We start from the raw sequence: 24,107 nt of genomic DNA, 5'->3' as shown, positions 1-24,107 counted from the left end.
GCAGTACACATTTAACACGAGAAATACTGTAATATATATTAAAACTATGTAAAATATAATATTATACACGGCACCCTAAACCTAATGGAGTGGACGGTGGACAGTTGATTTTTGGCATTTAAAATTTGCAAACAATTTCAAAATTTGAAAACATAGCTTCCAAGTGCCGAACATAATGGACAGCTGCCAATATCTGATTTTCAAATTAATCTTATTAAATTGTCCAAAAAAACAATTTTAGTTTTAATGAGGACGGGGAGAGAGAGAGAGAGAGAGAGCTGCTGAAAGCAATTCTAAAAGGAGCTATGGGGTCCTTCAGCATGAAAACTTGATGATTGGCATCAATGGCAAGACGGAGAGGTCGAAAGCAAAGCGGTGGGAGGCACAGCATGCGTGGTGCGCTCCGACCCAGTTTTCAATGGAGTGATTTGAAATGGTCTTCTTTCTTCAACCGAATTGAAGACTGAAAAGAGCGGACCAAAGTGGAGACTTTCCTCTTCTACTCACATGACCTTTCTCAGAACTGGTGAGAATGAGTATTCAGAATATTATTGTAAGATGTATTTTATTTGAGGAGTTCTCTTTGAAAAAAGAAAAAGATTTGTGAAGATTTGTGCGGAACGCAATTCCAAGCAGCCGGGCTTGCGGCTACTTTTATCTATTCGCCATTGGCTGTTTTGAATTTTTGTTTTTTTGGTGTTTTCAAAGGGTTATTCAGCTCGAAAGGTAGGGTTTTGATGCTATTTGTTGCTCCCTTTTAGGTTTTTTCCCTAAATGAGTAAATGGAAATTTCAGCTATGTGGACATGGTTGTAGTTTTGAGCATAGGGGGTTTATGGTTTTAAATTTGTTTCACTGTGGCTAGTTATTTTGAAAAAAATATTGGGAATCACTGGATCTCGAACTCTCTATCTTTTCTTAACTGGTTTTCGTTTGAGATTCTTTTTGTGTAATAGTCCTATAAATATTCCAGGATTTTGAAGCCGAGGAATGATGAGATCTTAGGATTTAAGATATGGATCACCAGAGTGGGAATTGGAGGAGAAAGCCCTCGGAGAAGAACTTAGGTGAGTCAGACAGCTCGGGTTCAGTATCGTCCTATTCGGAGAGATACTCCGACGAGCAGGTGCAACTTTGCTTCCCTCTTCTGAAACTTCTTCCAGTCTTAGCTACTGTCTTTTCTCTTGATAGAATATGTGAAATTTGAATGCGCATCAGAAATTGTTCTCTAGAAAACATGTAATTATCTATTCTTGATTCTTATGAGACCTAAATTACATCCATGAGACACGACATTTGCAAATGCCAGCACTTTTCTCACCAGTCATTTAAATTTTAGTTTGTATTGGCCAATGCTATTTCCGTCTCTCCTCTTATTGTGGCAAATCTATTCTTAAGGTCATTAAAATTTTATCTTGATTTTCTTAGCATTTCTAATTGTGTTTTTAATTTGCTAAGCATGTATTAGTTAGGCTGGCCTAAATTTGGTTCAGGGAAGAGTGGTTTTCCACTATTCCTCTTCACTTTGGATTTATCATACTTTTCCTGTTTGGAATTCTGAGCTTTAATCTTTTGACTTGAAGAGGATATATAATTCTCAAGAGAAAGAAAAAAAAGGAATTTTCCATTCTTCTGGGTCTTTTCTTACAGCATACACAAGCAGCAGCAGCTGAATTTATTGCTATTTAATAATCGTAAATGACCCGTTAAAGCGATCTAGCTTTATCGTAATGAAGATGCTTTTAGTCCCTTCACAACAAATAGTAATTTTATGATTTTAAATGATTACCTTAAGTTCTAGATTCAACACTTTAATAAAAATTAGAAGAACTTTAATGTCCAGATCCTTCTTGGTCATCATCTAGTTAAGGCATAATACTATTCAAGGAAATAAGATGCTATGTCATTTGGTTTTGCATCATATCTATGCATCTCAATCTTATTTTTTTAAGCCATCCAATACTTTTTATTTACGTCCTTTATAAAATTTTAATTAACCTTTATAGTTTAGTTTTCAGTGTTCAGTTTCTTGCATTGATATGCTTGTTATAAACATTTATCTATTACCTATCATGCTCATGGAATTAGCCTATGTAACTTGTTTTCCTTTTATTTGTTGGTTTTTCCTGAAATTATTGATCTTCTATGCATTTAAAGTTAAAACTTTTAGGTTTCGTTTGGGACGGCTTTTTTATTGTTTTTCAAAACAGCTTTCTAGTTTAAGAATTAAAATTTTTATACTAGAAAGCTGCTTTAAGAACCAATAAGAAAGCCGTCCTAAACGAAGCCTTAATGTTTATGTCACTTCTATTTACTGCCCAATGTGTCCTTTAAAGTTTTACATCCCCCAAAATTACTAATTTTGTTGAGAATTTTAACATGTCAGTCTATTTGCTAACTCAAACTCTAAAATAGAAGTTAATTATTTGGAAGGCAACGCTTGTCATGCTTTGGTAAATGTTATATTGGTATGTAACTGCTTTTTTTAATGAAAATCCCACTTCCATGATGATCTAAATGCTCACTTAAAATTTGTCTGAAGGCTCTTTCTTCTTTTTATGATCTAAATCTTGTTCTGAGAAGTTTTCATATAACTTACGTTGCCAGATAATCAATCAAGAGTGTCTTTTTGACAATCTAGGGACACCAGTCCGACGAATGCACTCTTGTTCATTAAACCATAAATACCATATCATAATACTGCTTTGACATCATATCTGTGCATCCTTGTGTTTTTTCTCTTGTGCTGTAAATCTATAAATATAGTGCTGCCAACTTGTTTTAAAACTTTAAGTTGGATGGATGAAATGATGATGATAGCTTGATTTTTTGCTTTTCAGGAGGTATTTGGCTCTTCTCCTACTGAAGGTTCCCTAAATCATGCTCACTCACAAGAAGTTTCATCTATTAATAAGGGTAATGAAGGACATGTTACGGTCAAGAGTTTAACTGAGAAGCTTTCGGCTGCTCTTTTAGATGTTGCTGCAAAAGAAGATCTGATAAAGCAGCATGCAAAAGTTACAGAAGAAGCCATTTCAGGTAAGCCGGGACAACTTCATCCTTCTTCCTTAAAGAAATTTTTAGTCATATCAAAGTTTTAAGTCTTGGTTCAGCAAAGGCTGTTACGGAACTTATAAAAAAAAAGGCTTTGGAACTTATAACATGTCTTGCTCCTTAACATGTTATATTTACATTGTTCTAAGCTCTTACCCCACTTAATAATTTCATAATGGCAAAACTTCGTATTTCCGTTTCCATTTATTCATTTTTTTCCATTACATTTGCTTCAAAAGTCACCTTTAAATCTAGTAAAACGAAGATGTTGCTTTTGATCTTATTGGAAAGCCTAATGGAATAAGGGCTAAGAAAAATTTTGTCCATTTCGAAGATTCAATTTCATTTTATGTTATTAGGAAGATCTATATTGAAGAATGTTTTGTTAGGCAATTGATTTAATGATATTGTGCTGTTTATGCTTCAGTTGTATCTGATGCATTCATGGAGGAGATGTAATGCTTGCCAAATGTACTACTTTTGATATAGCAAGCAACCTGTTGAACGCATCTGAAGCTTTTTTAACTAGATGTTGGTGCTATGTTGCACCGATACGGATACGGCGACACGGATAAGACACGATACGGATACGGGACACGTCAATTCTTAAAAATATAGGATATGGGTACGGCGTGGACACGACATTATAATTTATAAATCATATATAAAAATTAAGAAAACAATCAAAGCATAATATTTGAAATTACAAAAAAAAAAAAAAAAAAAAAAAAAAAAAAAAAAAAAAAAAAAAACAAGAACATCATTTGTAGCCTTGTAGAAGCATTAAATGTGTAGTACAACAACAAAAGCATAAACATAAATTATCTAGCACATGAAGCTTCAACTATTCAATAGAAGGAATGATATGATTAGCTTCTTCATTGGTTTGTCTTTGAACTTTTATTTCAGCATCAATAAATATCATAGCTTCTAATTCAGGCTCACAAGTGAAAGATTAGTAATTTTTAATATTCTCATATCATCTAGAGACTCAAATCCATCTTGGAAATGAGAGAACCTTGCTCGCAGCCCTGGAAGTAAATACGATGCATATATATTTTGGATTTTTTTTGTTTTTCAACAGACACGCGTATCGGATACACGTGTCCTTTTGAAATTAAATAATATTTTAATTGGATACAGCTTTGGTGTATCCGACACGTATCAGTGGTGTATCAGAGGCGTATCCGTGTATCGGTGTATCGGATACAGCACGCCTTCATAAATAGGTGTATCGGTGCAACATAGTGTTGGTGTAGTTTTGTTTTTTAATGTTGCTGACAATTTTTTCTAAAGTTCCTTTTAGCATCATTATGAGTAAACTGTATTAAAATATCATATATGTTACTATATACCAAGCTGTTACCAACAATTTTGATTGCATAACACATATTGATACTCTCTAGACAAGTTGATGTCTCCAAAATGTGATTAATACCATATCATCAAAATATATGTTCAATTGCAAATTATGTAATCTGATTTTTAACCTCTCAAAAATGAGATTAAAATACAAATCTACATAAAATACAACCCAAAAATCCTACAATTTCAAATGGAGCCATAGGCAATCCCTAACTGAATCTCCCAAGACCTCACTAGCTTGATTTGATGATGGTTGATTAGGTAATGTAGGCCACTTGCCCCATTGCTCCCCACATTGACCAATATGTCAATCCCCAATTCGATCGAGCATAATCTCAGTGCAAGTAATGCCAAACCATTATAATAAAAATATTTTCCTTGGAAAGCACTATGCCACAAGAATACATTTTTTTTAGCATAGCTTAAATATGAAAACCAATGCACTTGATTATGTATACATAATTTGCTTACCATTATATCTTTAGCTCAACTTTCAATGTGCCATTTAATCTTCAGTATTTTATATAGTTAGAACATATCAAAATATTAAATCCATTTAAGCAATTTATAATAAAAATATTTTCCTTAGAAGGCTCTATGCCACAAGAATACATTTACATTAGCCTAGCTTAAATACAAAAATGAATGCATTTTATCATATATACATAGTTTGCTTACCATTTTTCTCTTTAGGTCCTTAACATTCAATGTTTGTGTGCTCATATATATGCAGGTGAGTTGTCCACTGCCCCTTAATCTTCAGTCTTATGATAGAATTAAGATATATCAAAAGTAGACATATCATCACATGGCACAAATGTATTTAACAACTTAAATTACTTGCAATTATGGATAATTGATTGGTCATAAAAATTCATCAAGTCAAATGTCACATACAAAATACCAACCTATTGGTATACTCCATTTTTCTACCCGCAAAAAAAAAAGAGAGCTAAAACTCACAGCCCCACCCTTGCTAGCCCTACAAAGATTAGAATAGACCCGTCCATTTAGCTCGAGCTAAATTAGGCCTCAAACTTTGCCAAAAATTTTATTGTATCACTACATATCATTGAAATATTTTCCTAATGATGATTACAAAATAATAATATAAGGTTTTGTTTAGATTCAAAATACATGTTTTATTATGTTTCAAGTAGATAAGTAAGCATAATAAGGGAAAATTAGCATATATCATACGGACCATCAAAAATTAATAAAAGTTTGAGGAGTTAAATCAATCTCATAAGATCTTGTGAGGTTAATCAAATGGCAAACATTATATCATTAATCACATAATATATATTAGAAGACAAGTAACTCTTAACTATTATAAAGTAACCATGCACCTACTAATACCATGTGCCCTCAAAAATTAGATTCATTTTGTTCATGACAACACTAAAGGCTTCTAGCGTCAACTTATAGTCACAAGGAATCATTAACTACAAGTTAATGATCCTCCCAACTTCAAAAAATCATTAATAATAATGATCTAATCACCTAAACAATTATAGTTACTTAATTTTCTTCAAATTCACTAAAATAGTTCCAAAAAATAATAAATTCATCCCTAAGCACTGAATCATCCATAATTCTTCAAATATTTAGTATCATCAATTAAGTTAATTAGATCAAAACTCCTTAATTTGGGTGTGACTTGAAGAAGACCTCATCCAACAAAATTTGTTCGAAATGGGAATCAACCCAAAGAAACATATCATTACTTACCTATTACACATCCAATAATCACATTTTGATGAATTCATCTTGATCAAAGAACCAACTAATTCAAAATTTTAATCATCTTTGTTAGGTTTCTAAACCACATATTAGAATTGTGAAATTCTCCAAACCGGAATAAAATCTAATTATCTTTCTATGGTTTTAGAGAAAGTCATCCTCAAATTGATAATCCATCGCCTTCTTGCTGTCTTTCTCTTGGCACTTCTCTTTGAAAGGGACAAAATACCCTTCTAAACCCATTCTCTCAGATAATTATTTGGTAGACGAAGACCTGATCCTCATTCAACATCGAACCGGGCTGGGTCCAACTGGCATTGGTTGGGACGAATATATATATTTTTAAACTTTAGGGATATTGTAAAAACCATGAGGTGTGACTTATTAACAGCATAGTGCTTTTGTTTTAGCAGCTGATTTTGCTTTGGATGCTTTCCCTTTCGAAGAGCAGTTGAAGAATAACAAAGTTTTGTGGAAGAGCAGGTTACCGGCTTTGTATGAACCCAACGTTTAAAATTGCGCAATAAGAGGCGCGCCTCAGCGCAATTTGGTCCATTTAAGCCTCAAAGCCCACGCAATAAGTTCAGTTTATGAGGCTTACGCTTCAAGTTTACTAAGGCGCGCCTGCGCCTCTCCTCATATATTTAAGGCGCCGCCTTTAAAAAAATTAATCTAAAGTTTTTTTTTTCAGTTCGGCCCCCCAGTTGCCGACGTGGCGTGTCTAGTGAGATGTCGACGTGGCATCAACATTTAAACCCTGGTTTAGGTCGAATGCAGATGAGACGTTTAGATTTTTAAGTTCCAGCAAAAATTCGAACTTTCAAGCATTCACTCCGGAGCAATTTCAAGCATTATTCACTCAGTTTCTTTTAAGATGTCGTCACCCCCAAAGAGAAATGTAACTTAATGCTATGTTTTCTGTTCCGTACTGCGTATTTTATGGTTATGCTGTGCGTTGGTGTTCAAGATTCTGAAGATCTTCTTATTTTATGCTTATTCTATGCGTATGCATTGCTTCTCGAAATTTTTTAAATGTTTGATACTTTGATGCCTTCGTGTTTTCTCTGTATTCAGGGTTTATGATGAATTTATGTTGAAATTTGAAACATAAAACCTAACTAAATTTTAAGCACCGAGTAATATATGCGTAGGCTGTGCGTACGGAATGCGTCTTTTGTGCGTATGATATGAGTACACGTTGCGTGATCCTTGCTTATATTGTGCGTACTTTATGCGTGCGTATAATTTGCTGCCATTTTTTTTGCAATGTGCGTTCTTGTGCGTATGTTATGCATATACTATGCGTGATCAGTGCTTATGATATGCGTATTGTTTGCGTTTGTATAATTTGCTTCCATGTTTCCTGCACTGTGCATTTTTTTGCGTGTGCTGTGCGTAATATATGCGTATGTTATACGTACACTGTGCGTGATTGTTGCTTATATTGTGCGTATGTTGTACGTTTTTTGTGCGTATCTCATTTACTTATTTTTAATTTTTTATTTTTTATAATTTTCAAAAATATGTTCGTCCAATTACCTATCGATGCTATGTTTCTTCATTTCGAATAATCTGTGATAACTTTGCTCAGCAAATTACTCCTGAATTCAAGGACACATTGAAACTTTTAAAGATGATACAGTTTTTGGAATTTTTTGGGTTTGTGCAAAATGTTCCTCTTATTTATGAGCTGATCTCAAGGTGGTACATTTCAAAACAATGCTTTGTTATAAAAGTCAACTCATTCATTTCACTGCTGATGAAGTGTCCCTTCTTACTGGTCTGCCAAATAAAGGAGAAGAAATATCCTGACATTCCTTAGCACATACTTCAGTTACATCAACGGAAAGTTGAACAAGCATTGTAAATATTCAAAAAAAATAAGTTGCAATTTTTTTACCTTTTATTGAACTTTTTCAAACTTTCTCGCACAAAATTTCTCTTCTCAGAAGTCAAACACAGAAGACCTTTGTAATTTTTTATTTCATCTGCATAAACATGAGTTACAGGTTTTATTTGAATGTTATCTACTGGTATTGGTTCATTTGGATTTGTATATGGAATAAGTTGCATTTCTGATGGGATTGGCTCATTTGGTGGGATTGGATCTTTTGGTGGGATTGACTCATTTGGTTCATTGGGGCTGTTGGGAGGGATATCTGATTTATGTCTCTTATTGGAAGATAAATAGTAGCTAACAGATCTTTTCTGAGGAACTATTTTGCTCTGATCAATATAATTATTGAGCTTGACCTCAAAACTCCAACTCTCTCAGTTAGATCTTAAAACTTTGTGCTCAGCCTGTCTTTAAATTCTCAAAAAAGTTTTGTGCATGTTTCTTGGCAGGATTTGATTATTGTTTCTTGTAGAGACTGAAGTGCTTCAGCAGAAAAACTTAAATGTGGTTGCTGAGGAGATTGGTGGGGGTCTTGCTGAGGAGGTGGGGTATGATGGGGAGATTGGGGGGTGGCCTTTGAGATCAGCTCATAAATAAGAGGGATATTTTGCTCAAACACAAGAAATTCAAAAAACTGTATCATCTTTAAACGTTTCAATGTGTCCTTGACTTCAGGAGTAATTTGCTGAGTAAAGTTATCACAGATTGTTCGAAACGAAGAAACATATCATCGATAGGTAATTGGACGAACATATATATGAAAATTGTAAAAAATAAAAAAATAAGTAAATGAGATACGCACAAAAAATGTATAACATACGCACAATATAAGCAACAATCACGCACAGTGTACGTATAACACACGCATATATTACGCACAGCACACGCACAAGAACGCACAGTTCAGGAAACATGGCAGCAAATTATACAAACGCAAACAATATACACATCATTAGCACTGATCAAGCATAGTATATGCATAACATACGCACATTGAAGAAAAAATGGCAGCAAATTATACGCACGCACAATATAAGCAAGGATCACGCAACGTGTACTCATATCATACGCACAAAAGACGCATTGCGTATGCACAGCCTACGCATATATTACTCGGTGCTTAAAATTTAGTTAGGTTTTATGTTTCAAATTTCAACATAAATTTATCATAAACCTTGAATACAAAGAAAACACGATGGCATCAAAGTATCAAACATTTAAAAAGTTTCGAGAAGCAATGCATACACATAGAATAAGCATAAAATAAGAAGATCTTCAGAACCTTGAACACAAACGCATAACATAACCATAAAATACGCAGTACGGAACATAAAACATAGCATTAAGTTACCTTTCACTTTGGGGGTGATGACATCTTAGAAAAAACTGAGTGAAGAATGCTTGAAATTGCTCCGGAGTGAATGCTTGAAAGTTCGAATTTTTGCTGGAACTTGAAAATCTAAATGTCTCCTATGCATTTGACCTAACCCAGGGTTTAAATGTTGATGCCACGTCGACATCTCACTAGGCGCGCGACGTCGGCAACTGGGGGGCCGAACTGAAAAAAAAAAAACTTTAGGTTAATTTTTTTAAAGGCGGCACCTTAAATATATGACGCGCCTCAGTAAACTTGAGGCGTAAGCCTCATAAACTGAACTTATTGCGTGGGCTGGCTTTGAGGCTTAAATGGACCAAATTGCGCTGAGGCGCGCCTCTTATTGCGCAATTTTAAACGTTGGACATGTGTATTCGATACGCATGTCCATTGAAAAACAAAAAATCCCAATAAAAAGACGCGTCGTATTTACTTCCGTGGCTGCCAACGAGGTTCTCTCATTTCCGAGATGGATTTGAGTCTCTTGATGATATGAGAATATTAGAAAATTCTAATCTCTTATTAGATGAGCATGAATTATGAGCTATGATATTTATTGAAGATGATATAGAAGTTCAAAGACAAACCACTGAAAAAACTAATCATATCATTCATTCTATTGAATAGGTGAAACTTCATGTGCTAGACAATTTATGTTTATGCTTTTGTTGTTGTACTAGACATTTAATGTTTACTTTTATTTTGATATTGTAAGCTACAAGGCAACAAATGATGTTGCTTTCCTTTTTTTATAATTTCAAATATTATGTTTTGATTGCTTACTTAATTTTTATGTTTGATTTATAAATTATAATGACGCGCCGTACTCGTATCCTGTATTTTTAAGAATTGACGTGTCCCGTATCCGTATCGGTGCAACATAGATCGTGAGATGGCATCCCTTGAAATTTGTACAGTGTGCATCTTAAGAGATTGGGAATCTGTTTGTGCGAACTCCAAAGCTGGTGGTAAATCGTTCATCCTAATGGTTGGGTATTTGAATCAGTAAAAGTAGATGATGGCCTATGTGCTTGGATAGAAGTATAGAATAAGTGGTTGGGATTGATGAAATCCATCCCACCTGGTGTACCACCATAGCCCCGTTAAACCTGAAAGTTTAATAGAAAGATTAAATAGGTTTCAATTTTTTTTTATGATGAACAGACTTCATATGTTCTCCAACAAACATCAAGCCTTATTTTTAAAAAATTGCTATTATTAAAATCAATCACAAAGGTTTCAAAGTTTGTAAGAAGTGCCATTTAAAATTTTAAGAAATTTTAGTTTTTCTTCTTCCTTTTGATGTACAAATCTATGTGCTTGGTTCTTATGTCGAGATTTTCAAGTTCCATCCCTGCCATTGCTCATTGGAAAATACACAAGCTGCAACAGCTGCAGCAGTCTACTTCAATGATATTTGCAATTTTATATATTAATATTATTATTTTTTTAATTTCTGACTGAAAATCATTTATTATTTATTTTTTAATTTTCGTTCATTTCTAAATGGAATACTTTAAATGATAGGCTGGGAAACAGCAGAAGCTGAACTCGCAGCTTTGAAGCAGCAGCTTGAAGCCTCTTCTTTGAAGAATACTGTTCTCGAGGATAGAATCAGCCACCTTGAGGAAGCTCTAAAGGAATGTGTGAGGAAGCTGAGGCAGTCAAGAGAGGAGCAAGATCGGAAACTTCAGGATGCCCTCCTCTTCAGCACTAATGAATGGGAATCTAAGAAGTTCGAACTTGAAAAACAGCTCAAGGAGCTTCACGCACAACTTGAAACTGCAAAAACTGAGGCCTTTATTAATGCTGATAAGTCTATCAGCTTGAGGCTCGAATCTCTAGAGAAAGAAAACAAATCTCTTAAAACTGAGCTCCTTGTTCAATCTGAACAACTACGTATATGCACATTAGAGAGAGAACTGAGCACTCAAACGGCAGAAGCAGCCAGCAAGCAGCATTTGGAAAGCATAAAGAAGGTAGCAAAGCTTCAATCTGAGTGTCGGAGGTTACAAGCTGTAGCATGCAGAACAACATCTACAAGATACCAAATTCCTGTATGTCATAGTGACCAAGAAAGCTTGGATTCATTGGCATCGACGCTAATCTCGCAACTTGATCAGCTCAAGCATGAAGACACGGTAGGTGCAACTGACATCGCTGCATCGACGGAGATTGACTTAATGGATGATTTCCTTGAAATGGAGAAACTAGTTGCAACACCTGAAATGGATTATGAGATCTCTACCAACAACCTCAAAGGTGAATCTAATAGAGATTTTGCGAGTGTGCAGTCACTAAGAAATGAACTTGAAGCTCTACAGCTACAGGTTACTGAGTTGGGAAACAAGGTTGAGATGATGGAAAATGAGAAAGCTCAACTTAAGATGGATTTAGCTGAGGTTCAAAATCAACATGAGGTTTCATGCAATCAGCTTGCTTTGGCAGGTGATAAGTTAGTCGATATGCAAAGAAAGTTGGACTTTGCTAATAAAGCAAAGGATGCCGCAATGGCTGAAGCATTTGACCTGGAAGTGAGAAGGAAAGAAACGGAGTCTGGGCTAGAGATGGCACATTTGGAAGTTATGAAACTTAGTGAAAAGTTGGAATTATTGCAAGGAAAACTTAATGAGAAGGCATTATCAATGGAACTTGAGGAGAAATTAGAGACCTTGGAAGGAACAAAAAATGAGTTGCAATCTCAACTAAATTCAGCATACATGCAAGCTGAAGAACTGCGTGAGCATGTGGCCTTGTTAGAAGGAAAGGTAGAGGAAGAAAGAGCCCTATCTGCAGTGTATTCGACTAAGGCAGAAGCAAATGAAGCGGAGTCAAAAAAACTGGAGATTCAGCTCATGTTAGCAAATTCAGACCTTGAAAATTTAAATAAGACTATCGCCGTATTAGAACTTGAGCTCAAAGAAGAGAGATTGACAACTTCCAAGTTAGCAGATTCAGTAGAAACAGCAGAATCTGCAAGAAGATCCTTGGAATCCCAGCTTGAGTTTACCCATTCAGAAGTTGGAAATCTACTTAATGAAGTGCGACATTTACAAGAGAAGCTTGATGAGGAGAAGGCATTATCTGTTGAGTATTCTATGAAATGCCAGGTCCTGGAAGAAGAGCTCTCGAGGAGGAAAAAAGAAGCTGAGCTCTGGCGTATTACAAGCTCAAATGGTGTTGTTAAGTTGAATAAGGTATGCCATAGCTGCTTACTAATTAACCAAGTCTTTTTACTTGCAATTTATGTACTTGGCTTAACTAATGCTTAATAGTCATGGACATCAGCTTTGCTACTCAAGTTGACTGGAAATTATTTTGTGCGGAGCCCGAACGTAGAGGATCTTTTGGATTACTGCGTACCCTATACTTAAGCTCTGCCTACACTTTGCGTATTTACGTTATTTACTGTGTATATATTGCGTATTTGCAGTAAATAAGCAGCAAATATTTAGTTGTGAGGATTTGCTGCTTATTTGCTGTTTATCTATAAATACGCAGAGTGTAAGCAGAGCGTACGCAGTGCATCCAGTAATCCGGACGCATCTCTACATCCAGTGTCTGCACCTAATAATTTCCCCAAGTTGACCAACTCCTATTTCTTAATTTGTCAAATGCCGGCAATGCAGGAGAAAGAGCTTGCTGAGGCTGCTGGCAAACTTGCAGAGTGTCAGAAGACCATTGCTTCCCTTGGTCAGCAACTGAAATCTCTAACAAACATTGATGAGTTCATATTTGAGTCAAAGAAGGCAGAGAAGGATGGATCCTTACCATATATTAGCTTTCCAGAGATCAAAGCAGATTCTCATTGTTCTTCAGAAGATACTGCTTTCCCTGCTCTTTCTAATGGCAAGGAGAAGGTACTCCTGCCTCAACCTCCTCATCCTCAGATCATTTAGAGAAGCCCTAGGTTATAGAAAATAGATGGCCATTCTTTTTAATTGGTTCTTACCAACCAGTGGGTGCTCTTCTTTGATGTTTTCTTGTTCTTGAGTGATAATTTTCTTTCAGTAGTTGCAGGGTTGATTGTGGAGAACTAAAAAAGAGAGTTGTACATTCCTAGTGCAATTTGGACTGTATGGTAATGAGATGGTTGTATATTAATTGAGCTCCATTGAAACTGATAAATCACCTCCATTAGCATGAGGGTCACTGTGCACACAAATATGAGCTTCACAAACCTGAATTGGTGAACCTGAATCACTAATATTAAATTGCAGTTTTTTGGAAAAAAAGTTGTGAAAATATTATTTAACTATGAATATTAATATATTCTTTGATGTTTTGTTGGTTTTCTTTTTAATATGGATGTAAATGAATGGAGTCAAGCTGATGCCTTAGTTATCTTAAGCACATTTATTTTGTTTCACACCCAAGCTTTATCATCATTGCAACCGTTGTTTTATAAGCTTTTCTTCTCATTGAATTTAGCTTCCTCCTATTACTTGGGACACATTTAAAATCAAAATTGTTGGTATGTTAGTTCATCATCGGCCCCACCATTGTCCTTACTCATGGGCTCTCCATCTTACTAATTTTGGTCTCTTCGTGCCCATGTGTGTGTTTGAACTCGAACCTTTTTATGGTCGAGTTGACTTATGCTTGCCACTTGTTGGCCTCCTCTCCATCTTGAGGAAATCACACTGTGCGATTGCTTATTGTCATGCCTTAGAAATTAAATTTGGAAGAATTGCACATCTTTCTATTATTTCAATCAACAATCAGAGTTGATAAATTGTATTAGGGAAATATAAACAATGGGAGACATAATTATAATTTTATATTCAAATATTTACATCTTAATCCAGAGTTCAAAATGACATATACAATAGTCATGACATGCAACTAATAACAATACATTACTGCAATTGAATTATGATTATAAAAGAAAACATAAAGATCAACATATGCAAAAATAAACTCTAGTATGCAGCCCATAACAATTTCAATTTACAAGATTTTTATCGTTGCTTGAAAATATGAAAAAATCATATAATAAGTATAGAGTCCAGCAAATAACCCATACTTACAACTGATGTCAATGCATCAAATAGAACATGAATCTTATATGTAGCAGCTACTAGGAATGATTTCATGTATATTATATCATTCATATACATGTCAATCACATCCCTATCATATAGGATATGTTCATATCATCATTCTATCCATATAATTGCAGGTCAATCATATAAATCAATCAATCATGTTATCAGTCAATCTATCTTATTTATCATATGTCATATCTATCATTTCTATATCATATATCATTTCTATATTTATCATATCATGTATGCAATATCTATCATATCATAAAATGGTATCATGCATGTATATTCATATCTGTGGACATCCAACTTTAATTTGGTATTTTCATCCTTCAAATATGTCATCCATTCGTATTGTCTATCCATCTATCAATTATATCTTTCATGCATTTCTATTAATCGCTTATTTTTATAGATGAGTGTCAATAATCAATGAAGAGTAGTCACTCTATATTTGTCGGCGTAATTGATCAATCAATTACATGCTAACTTTTAGAATTATATTACAAACCTTTTATTAAAGGAAAGCCCGTATGTCCACTCTCATATACAGGGTAATATATTTTAAGAGCCAAATCGTAATAACTATAGCGTTGATAGCCATCCTTCATTGCTTACATGCAAATGATATATTTATTATTAATCAATCATATTATTTTCTCTATGCAAATCAATTCATATATAAAATTTAATAACCATGAAATGCATGACATAATGTATATTGTTCATTAACATTAAAAAATTATCTTCATAAAATCATAGCTATCAATCTTCTTGATGAAATTTTTATATAAATTAGTCAAAATATTCAGAATGACAATATCTATCACATACCAAAAATTACATGGTGAGATATCACAAAAACAGAAGATATCATTTTTTATTATTTTTGGATGGAGAAATATATCAAACTCAAAATCATTGAAAACATATGTAGATAATGATTAGAATGACTTTCCTAACAGTAAGGACAGATGATCAAGCATTAGGGGACTTTCTCTCTTTTCTCTCTCTCCTTTCTCTTCTCCTTCTTCTTTCTTTCTTTCCCAACCAAGCAAAAAGAGTGAGAGGGGGAGGGGGGATGGCTAGGTGGTGAGGGATATTTATATTAAATATATTAAAAACTTGATTTAGTGTTTATAGTTACTATAGAACAAAGTATTCAATACAACGACGACAGTTCCCAAGTGTCTTAATGTAGCCAACTGGATCCAAATTTTTAAATTTTTTAAATAAATCCATTTTCAAATTTTGGTTATTACACTCACTCATATGTGTTGAAAAGCAAGCCATTCATTTTGAACCCTATAATTATCATCATTTTTTAAATTAATTATTATGTGTTTTTGATTGAGTGAGGGGGGTTATTATTATATGCATGAGTGTAATGATGGGGGCTGTGGAGTGCACATTTGAATTATAAATATATTTAAAGCTCTATATCTCCTAAACATGCTTAAGTTTTCTTTGATATATAAAAAATAAACAACCCCACTTAATACACGTAGGTATTTGTTCTGAATAAAGTAATAAAGTGATAAAGTTGAGTGTCGAACTCACGGGAAAGTATGCTTTCTAGCAATCAAGTACTATCATTTACTCTAATTATGAAATTATCCCACTGAAATAAAAATGTTGCTTGTGGAGATTCAATCAATAAATAAAAACAGTAAAAATAATGGATATAATAAAACAACAACAACATTAAGCCTTTGTCCCACTACGTGGGGTTGGCTACATGAATCCTTTTTCTCCATTGTATCCTGTTAAAAATTAAATTCCCGTTGAAATCTAATAAAGAAATATCATTTCTAATATTTTCTAACCAAGTCTTTTTAGGTCCACCTCTTCCTTTCTTAACATAATTCAAATTTAATATCTCTACTTTCCTAAACGAGTCATCAGAAGGTCGCCATTTTATGTGACCAAACCATTTAAGTCGACTCTCTCTAATCTTATCTTCCACTAGAGCTACTCCAACCTTTTCACGTATATGCTCATTTCGTATCCTATCTCTAAGGATAAAGCCACTCATCCATTTGAGCATCTCATCTATGTAACTCTTAAACTAGTATTATGCTTCCCTTTTAATGGCCAACATTTGGAACCATAAAGCATTGCAGGTCTCACCACCATCTTGTAGAATTTTCCTTTAAGTTTGAGAGGGGGACTTTTTCTATCACACAACAAGCCATACATTCCTCCACTTCAACCATCCAACTTGAATTCTACTGATAATATCCCCATCTATTTCACCATCACTTTGAACAATACATCAAATATATCTAAAATGTGTACTATTATTAATGACTTAATCACCCAACTTCACAATCCTCTCACTAGGTCTATTGCTACTAAAATTACACTCTATATATTCAGTTTTAGATCTACTCAAGCAAAAACCTTTAGATTCTAAGGTTGACCTCCATAATTCAAGTTTACCTTCAACTCCCTCTCTAGTTTTATCAACAAGAAGAATATCATCAGCAAAAAGCATACACCAAAGTACATCATCTTGCAAATGTATAGTGAAACTCTTATTTGTATAATTGATACAATATTTAAATAAAATATTTTGGATTGACAAATGTAAATTACTTTTCTTTCCTAATGAAATTCTTATTTGTAATATGCTTATGAGCATATATATCCCTAGATCTTTGTCGAGCTTGTAGGGGTGAAAATGATATCTAATGATCTCCTAGAGTTATATCATCTTCTTAAGAACCTATAATATTTTACATCTTATGTCTAGGTATGCAAACACATTATTTCAATATTCCTTGTTCTTCTTACACTCCTTCGTCGAGGCTATATATCACACTAGGTTTTAACTACACATATGACAACTATATGCATTAAATAAAGAATGAAAAAATATTAAAAACATCATTTAATTTTATAGCACAAGAATGTTTATTAATATTTAATATGTTTTCTATATCATCAATCCAAAACAAGAGAATTAGCCATATATGGAAGAAAAGATAGCAAACTCATTTTCATTGAAATCATGATAGGAAACAAAAAACAAAAACAAAAAGTGATATCACCAGAAATGATTAATGTATCTCTTATACACTTCTTCCTTAACATACCGAGTTGCTGAAACAAACAATGTCTAAACACTCTAATAATTATATATAATACTTTCTAGTCTCTCTTATATAGAATTGACTCTATGATAGATCTAAAGAAGTACCCTTAAAAGTATTAAAATTAGACAAGGACTGAAGTCTCTAACAAACATAGCATCATTATTATTTATATGATAACATGAAAATAGCAGGTGGAGCTACGACGATTGAAAAAGTGGCACCACACGCCAATGAAATGAATTAGCACTTCGACGCTAGAACTCGTACATTGTCGTAGTGCTTGCTAATGTGGAATAGTTACTTAATATTGAAATAATGTTGATTAAAGATTAGATATGTTCTTAGTTAAAATTGAAAATTTCTTGGTTTACCATTATTTGTATTAGTTTTTTCATATTGTCTTTTGTGAATTTTAGTATAAGATTGCAGTTAGATTCTAAGTTTTTATATGATACTGATATGTCATCAAAAAATTATATTGATCGGACACAAATATTGAGGTAAAAATCAAGTTGGAAACTTCAAAAATTAAATCTAGGATCATCTAGACTCTGATTTCAGCAAACTTATAGTTGAACTGATCGTCTCAGAAATACGAACCCAACGACACCAAATTCAACTCGATTTGAACCCAAATGGGTCCAAATTGAAGACCCGAAGCACATTTGGAAGGTTCGATCCATAATTTGGATTACCAAACAGTTTCCAAATATGACATGCTTATAGTCGAATCGAGCGGCTCAACAAGACGAATCCCACGAGACCAAGATCTCTGAATTCCCTTATCATTAAGACCTTCAAATGTCTGAAAAATGGTCCACGATCAAGGGATTCAATATCGGCCGTCCATCTAATCCACTCCACATTTGCCCTTGATCCTCCCCCTATGTACGGGCTATGCCACTTCAGAAATCTATAAATAGACCCCTCATTTCTCTTAAGAAGAAGAAGAGAAGAAGGATAAGAGGGAAGAAACTCTTCCTCAACCACCGCCAAAGTTTCACCCGAACTTCAAGTGACGCCGAAGTTTCACCCGAACTACAAGTGATGTCGGAGTTCTGCCTATTGTCATACTTTCATAAGACATCTATCCGATGTTGGATTTCTATCTATTGTTGGATTTCTACCTGACGTCATCTTTCTGACCTTCGTTGTCAGACAATAGTCCTTTTGACCTCCATTGCCCGTCGACTATGATCCTTTTGACTTACGTCCCCCCCGACTACAGTCCTTATGATCTCTATCGCTCGCCGATTACGTTCCTTCTGACATACGTCGCCCACTGACTACAGTCTTTCTAGCCTCCGTCTCCCACCGACTATGGTCCTTCTGACTTACCTCTCCCATCGACTATGATCCTTCCAACCTCCGTCGACCGCCGACTACGGTCCTTCCGACCTGATGAACACATTAACAATAACTCTTTGTATTCACATCATGTAATGTACTCTATAAGATGTACATCAAGCTAAGGCCTTCCCCAAAGGAAGGCCCACATTATAATTAACTACAATACTAGTGGATTCATTCAAACTGGGTCATGCCCCGTGGTTTTCCCCCTTTTTAGGGTTTTTTCACATAAAAATCTTAATGTCTCATAAATGCTAGACCCTCTCTTTTTATCTGTGTGTGTGTTGGATCTTCGTATAATGCTAAGACATTTAACTTTATATTTCTCTACCACCGCGAATACTCTAGGACGCAACATATACCAATTTTGAATTTACTCATTTTGTTTTTCTTCTTCATTTCAGCATTATATCTTTTTATATATTCTTAAACTTCATTTTCGAATTCATAAAGTTTATTAATGATAGAAAACCTCTGGCGGTTGAGAAGAGAAAATGAATCTTCATTTTTCAATTACATTTACTTCTATTCCTAGAGGAAGAATGCTTCATTTTCTTCACAACCATGGCTTTTAAGTTTCAAGAATGAAAGGAGAGTGCTCAATAACACTTTTCTCCAAAAGATTTATCAAGGATAAAAAAAATACTTAAAACTTATCCTTTTTATAATTTCAACTTATTTTGGGGCACCAAATTACAAATTTGAAATAAATGCATCTCGGCCTAGAACTGCGGTGCTAAACTCAGCGCATCTTCTTCTCTCACTTTTTTTTTTTAAAAATACTTTATTATGAGTACTATTATTAAAACTAACAATTTCACCTAATACACTTAAACTAAAAGCTGTGTTGCCTCCCTTAAAATGCTAAGTTTATAGTCTTCAGCCACACTTAATAACATACTGAACCTATTTCTATGTTTTTTCCCATATAACACGCTAAGTTTATTTTCTTTATGCAAACTTGCCTAGATTTTTCAAGTTGGATGGGGTAGATTATTGTTATTATTCAAATGACTTCCACTAAGATCTTTTTAAATTTCTTTTGGGTAAATTTTAGTATTGCTAGTAATGATCCAAGAGGTCTACTACTGATTAGAATTGCAAGCTAACTTTATTTGGTTTTCAAATTTTAATAGAAGAAGCTTAATTTTACAATTGATTCCCTAACTAGATTTCTACATTTTCCAATGCTAATTTTGTATTTGATTGCTTTGATTACATTCTGGAGGATATATAAGTCTAAAATTAACAACATGTTATTGAGGATTGTTCCAATTTATTCTTTGAGTATTCTGCACATTGTTCCATTAATTGTTACCACTTATATTATTTGATAAATTAAAATTAGGATATTTTCTCCAACATGGATTATATGTATTTGAATAAGGATTATTTTATCTTCTAATTAAATTAATATTGTTAATCCCTTGCATATTGCTATCTTTAATTAAATTTTGACCTCCCTAAATATTATGTTCATAATCCTGAATTTACTCCTATTGTATTTGATTTCTTATAAATTACTACAACATATATAGTCAAGATTGATAAAACATCAAATTCATAAATTTATGCTACTTTTTTAGGATTTATCCTATCAGCATGCCACTAACAATTATTAGTAGCAATTTTCTTTATTAATTTATATGCTTCCTCAAATGGCCTAGACATTAATGATCCTCCAGTTGCAGCTCAATTATAACTCTAAGTGATTCTACTAGTCCATTATAAAATGTTTGAATAACCAACACTACAGGAGCCGGAAAGCCGCCGGAAAATTCCGCAAGATAATTTTACGGGAAATTAGCCGTCGTAAAATTTTGTGGGAAAATTAGCCGTCGGAAAGCCGTCGGAAAGCCGCCGAAAAATTTTGTAGGAAATAAGCCGTCAAAAACCGCCGGAAATCCGCAGGAAAGCCGCCGGAAACTTGACCGCCGGAAAGCCGCCGGAAAATTCTGCCGGTAATAAGTGATTTTCCTGTAGTGCAACTAATCAAGTAAAGTATCATGAGGGCATTTTTTAAGTATTTTCTTAAATCTTTCATAAATCTTATAAATAGATTGTCCTTTAAACTAAGTAAAAAAAGTTATATCATTTCTAAGTTTGATAGTTTTTGAAGGTGTGAAATAGTTAGCAAAAAACTTATGAGCCAACTTATTCTAAATAGTTATAGAGCCTGTGGGTAAAGAATTCAATCACATCTTAGCTTATCTCTTAGAGAAAAGAGAAACAATCTAAGTCTAATAATATCATCATTGACACCATTGTACTTAAATATTACAAAAAATTTTAAAAATTGGATTAATGTAAATTGGGATATCTACAGGAGTTTATCCAAACTGAGAATTCTGAATCATTTGAATAATGACAGATTTTAATTCAAAATTATTAGCTTGGATTGTAGACATATTAATGCTTTGATGAATTCTGTCTACTAAAGAGTTTGCATAATTCTTAAAAGGTCTAAAATAATTTTGATCTAATACATGTTCATTCATTTTCAAAATCTTTATGGTTTATCAAATTTTAGAAAAGGTTCTCTCAATTTTAGGATAAAAAAATAAAGTTCTTTTCTATGACTATAAAACATGTAACAAAAAAATATACAATAAGTAATCAAAGTAATTAAAAATAAAATATATAAATAGGTCTAACTATGTAATTAATTCAATAATATAGTTTAAATTTATAAAAAATGAAATAGTTCTCCAGCAAGTGCGTAAAAAACTTGATGGGGGTTATGGAGTGAACTTTTGAATTATAAAAATATCTAAGTCTCTATCTCTCTTAAATAATGCTTATATTTTCTTTGATATATAAAAATAACAAATCCCACTTAATATACACAAGTATACGTGCCAAATAAAATAATAAAGTGATAAAGTAGAGTGTCGAACCCATGAAAAATCTATTTTCTAGCAATCAACTGCTACCGTTTACTCTAATTATAAAATTACTCTACTAAAATAAAAAAAATAGTGGTCGTAGAGATTCAATCACTGAATAAAAATAGTAAAAATAATAGATATAATATTTAAATAAAGTGTCATAGAATGATTATAGAGGGTCGAAGGAAAGTTAACTTGATTCCAAATAATTTCTAAACTCTTTCTAAAAAATAAGATATAAACCTAAAGTTTATATCAAATATTATAGTTGAAGGAATGTCATATAATCTAATTATTTCCTTAGATAATAGCCTTACAACATGAGATGCATTATTGATTTGGAATAATATAAGATATCTGCCATCTTTTAAAATCTATCAACATTAATGAAGATGATATCATGTCCTCTAATATTCATGGGTAGTCCTAATGTGAATTCCATTAATAAGTCCTCCTATAATCAAAAGGGCATTTACAATATAATGAATTTGCCATTAAATATCATTTGACTAGATAATAGATTATGAGAATAATTTTCAGAGGTTCGATAGTTTCTTGGTGTCAACACCAATATTGACAACATCATTTTGTATTGACAGATTCTAGGTGTTTAATGATGCTTTTTTGAGATGTTTAGATTATGTGTTAATGTAGCATATTAAAGTGTTATATATGCATCAAAATAGTTAAAGACATATGAGAAGAATTGTCGTACTCATGATTTAGAGTTGACACTCATTAATTTTGCACAAAAGATCTTTTGTATGGCGAGAGATACAATATTTATACTTATAATTAGAGATTGAAGTACATTTTTTTACTTAAAAAAGAATTTAACCTAAGTATAGAAGATGGTTGGAGTTTATCAAAAATTATGACTCAACATTCATTATCTATCTGATAAGGTTAATTTCATGGTGGATCTATGAGTAGGAAGTCTTATTATCTATGATGTAATACCTAGTGAAGCAGGATGCAATTGTACCTCTTATGAATTAGTCTGACAAGAATAATGAAGCAAAATTTCTACATTCATGGCTTGTGCATGTATCTATGAGTATTTTGTGTGCATGTGAGTTTTTGAGACTATTTTGAAGTAGATCTCAAGGGTCTATGTGCATGCATGAAAATCTAGAATTTTTTCCTGGGTGCATCGTGAATTTAGGTTGGCGGCATCACGACATTGAGTTCTTCAATATTTTTTGGATAAATAATTAATGATACGGCACTGAGGCATTGCGCTCTCCAATGGAGAGCGCTGTGACACTGTAGGGCTAAGCGTCATAAAGCTATATAAGCTTTTTATAAACTAATAAAATCCACTTGTTATTAAATCAAACCGCCTTAGCAAACATTTAGAGAGTGAGAGGGAGAGTTTTTAGAGAGAGAAAATTTGTTTTGGGTGACTGTATTATGTTTCAGGTTGGGAAAAGAGAAAAGGGTTTATTGTGTAGCAGTAGTTCCAGTTCTGATTTGTCCAAATCTATAAATGTATTTTTTTTTTAATTTTTATACAATAAAGGCTATTTAATTATTTATTTGTTATGTTTTAATTTATAACCATGCAATGTAATGTATAATTATTATATAAACATTTTGATAATAAATGAAAAGAATATACATTTTGGATGAGTTTATTTTTATGCCTATGGGAAGTTAATTAGGAGCTCTTGTTGGCTCAAGAAAAATGGCACGAATGCACGAATCCTGCTTTGCAACCTTAGGATTCCATTTCCCTTAAGACAGAATGAAGTTAACCAGATTTCCCCTGAGGGTAGTATCAGGGATTATAGATCTGGGGTTCTTACTTCCTATGAGCGCAACCGCCCATAGTTAATTACCCCTCTTACAACGTAAGAGAGAACTCTCGATTAAGGATGAAATAAATTTTAGTCTCAATAGTAGGGGAAATAGAGGTAAACCTGATCAAGATCCCATGGTTCCGTCGTCCCGGGTATACCATAGATTTCAGTCTACCAACACTAGCAATCATTGACCGCAGTGTCCAGGGAATCTGATTAGCAGCCATGGGTTGCCTCCTCTCAGGGATCCCGAATAGACTGAAGTGGTTTATGGATTTTAATTTATTTTAGTTTGTGTTGGGGCTTATGGTTTCTTTAGAAGTTGCCTAGGAGTTTGATTTAAAATTGGGACTTATCACTCTATTTATGAGTGGCCTAAGGATGGGTCTTACAACTTAACTCTATAGTGAAGCTGCCCGGATAATTTGTTTAGTTTGGGGCTTATGGCTCCAATTAGGAGTTGCCCGGATAGTTTATTTAGTTTGGGG

At 33.6% G+C, this 24,107-nt stretch overlaps 1 protein-coding gene across 1 annotated transcript; it reads left to right on the top strand.

Moving 5' to 3' along the window:
* The first annotated feature begins 242 nt into the window (after nucleotides 1-242).
* LOC110104801 (filament-like plant protein 3) lies at nucleotides 243-13,592 on the top strand. Its single transcript, XM_020834060.2, has 5 exons — nucleotides 243-526; nucleotides 973-1,125; nucleotides 2,840-3,038; nucleotides 10,961-12,630; nucleotides 13,063-13,592. Exons 2-5 carry the CDS (start codon nucleotides 1,015-1,017, stop codon nucleotides 13,330-13,332), a joined length of 2,250 nt encoding a protein of 749 aa, XP_020689719.1. The 5' UTR covers nucleotides 243-526; nucleotides 973-1,014; the 3' UTR covers nucleotides 13,333-13,592.
* The last annotated feature ends 10,515 nt before the right edge of the window (nucleotides 13,593-24,107 follow it).

Source organism: Dendrobium catenatum, unplaced genomic scaffold (assembly GCF_001605985.2).
Source record: "Dendrobium catenatum unplaced genomic scaffold, ASM160598v2 fragScaff_scaffold_231, whole genome shotgun sequence".
Classification (NCBI taxonomy): Eukaryota; Viridiplantae; Streptophyta; class Magnoliopsida; order Asparagales; family Orchidaceae; genus Dendrobium; species Dendrobium catenatum.
Note: the sequence above shows the minus strand (reverse complement) of the source record. Positions and strands in the feature narration are given on the sequence as shown.

What these genes read in the sequence shown, in the direction of transcription:
- LOC110104801 (XM_020834060.2), top strand. Translation starts at nt 1,015, where the DNA reads ATGGATCACCAGAGTGGGAATTGGAGGAGAAAGCCCTCGGAGAAGAAC. An exon ending in TACAGAAGAAGCCATTTCAG is followed by an intron (nt 3,039 to 10,960) that starts GTAAGCCGGGAC and finishes TTTAAATGATAG; the next exon opens with GCTGGGAAACAGCAGAAGCT. An exon ending in GTGTTGTTAAGTTGAATAAG is followed by an intron (nt 12,631 to 13,062) that starts GTATGCCATAGC and finishes CCGGCAATGCAG; the next exon opens with GAGAAAGAGCTTGCTGAGGC.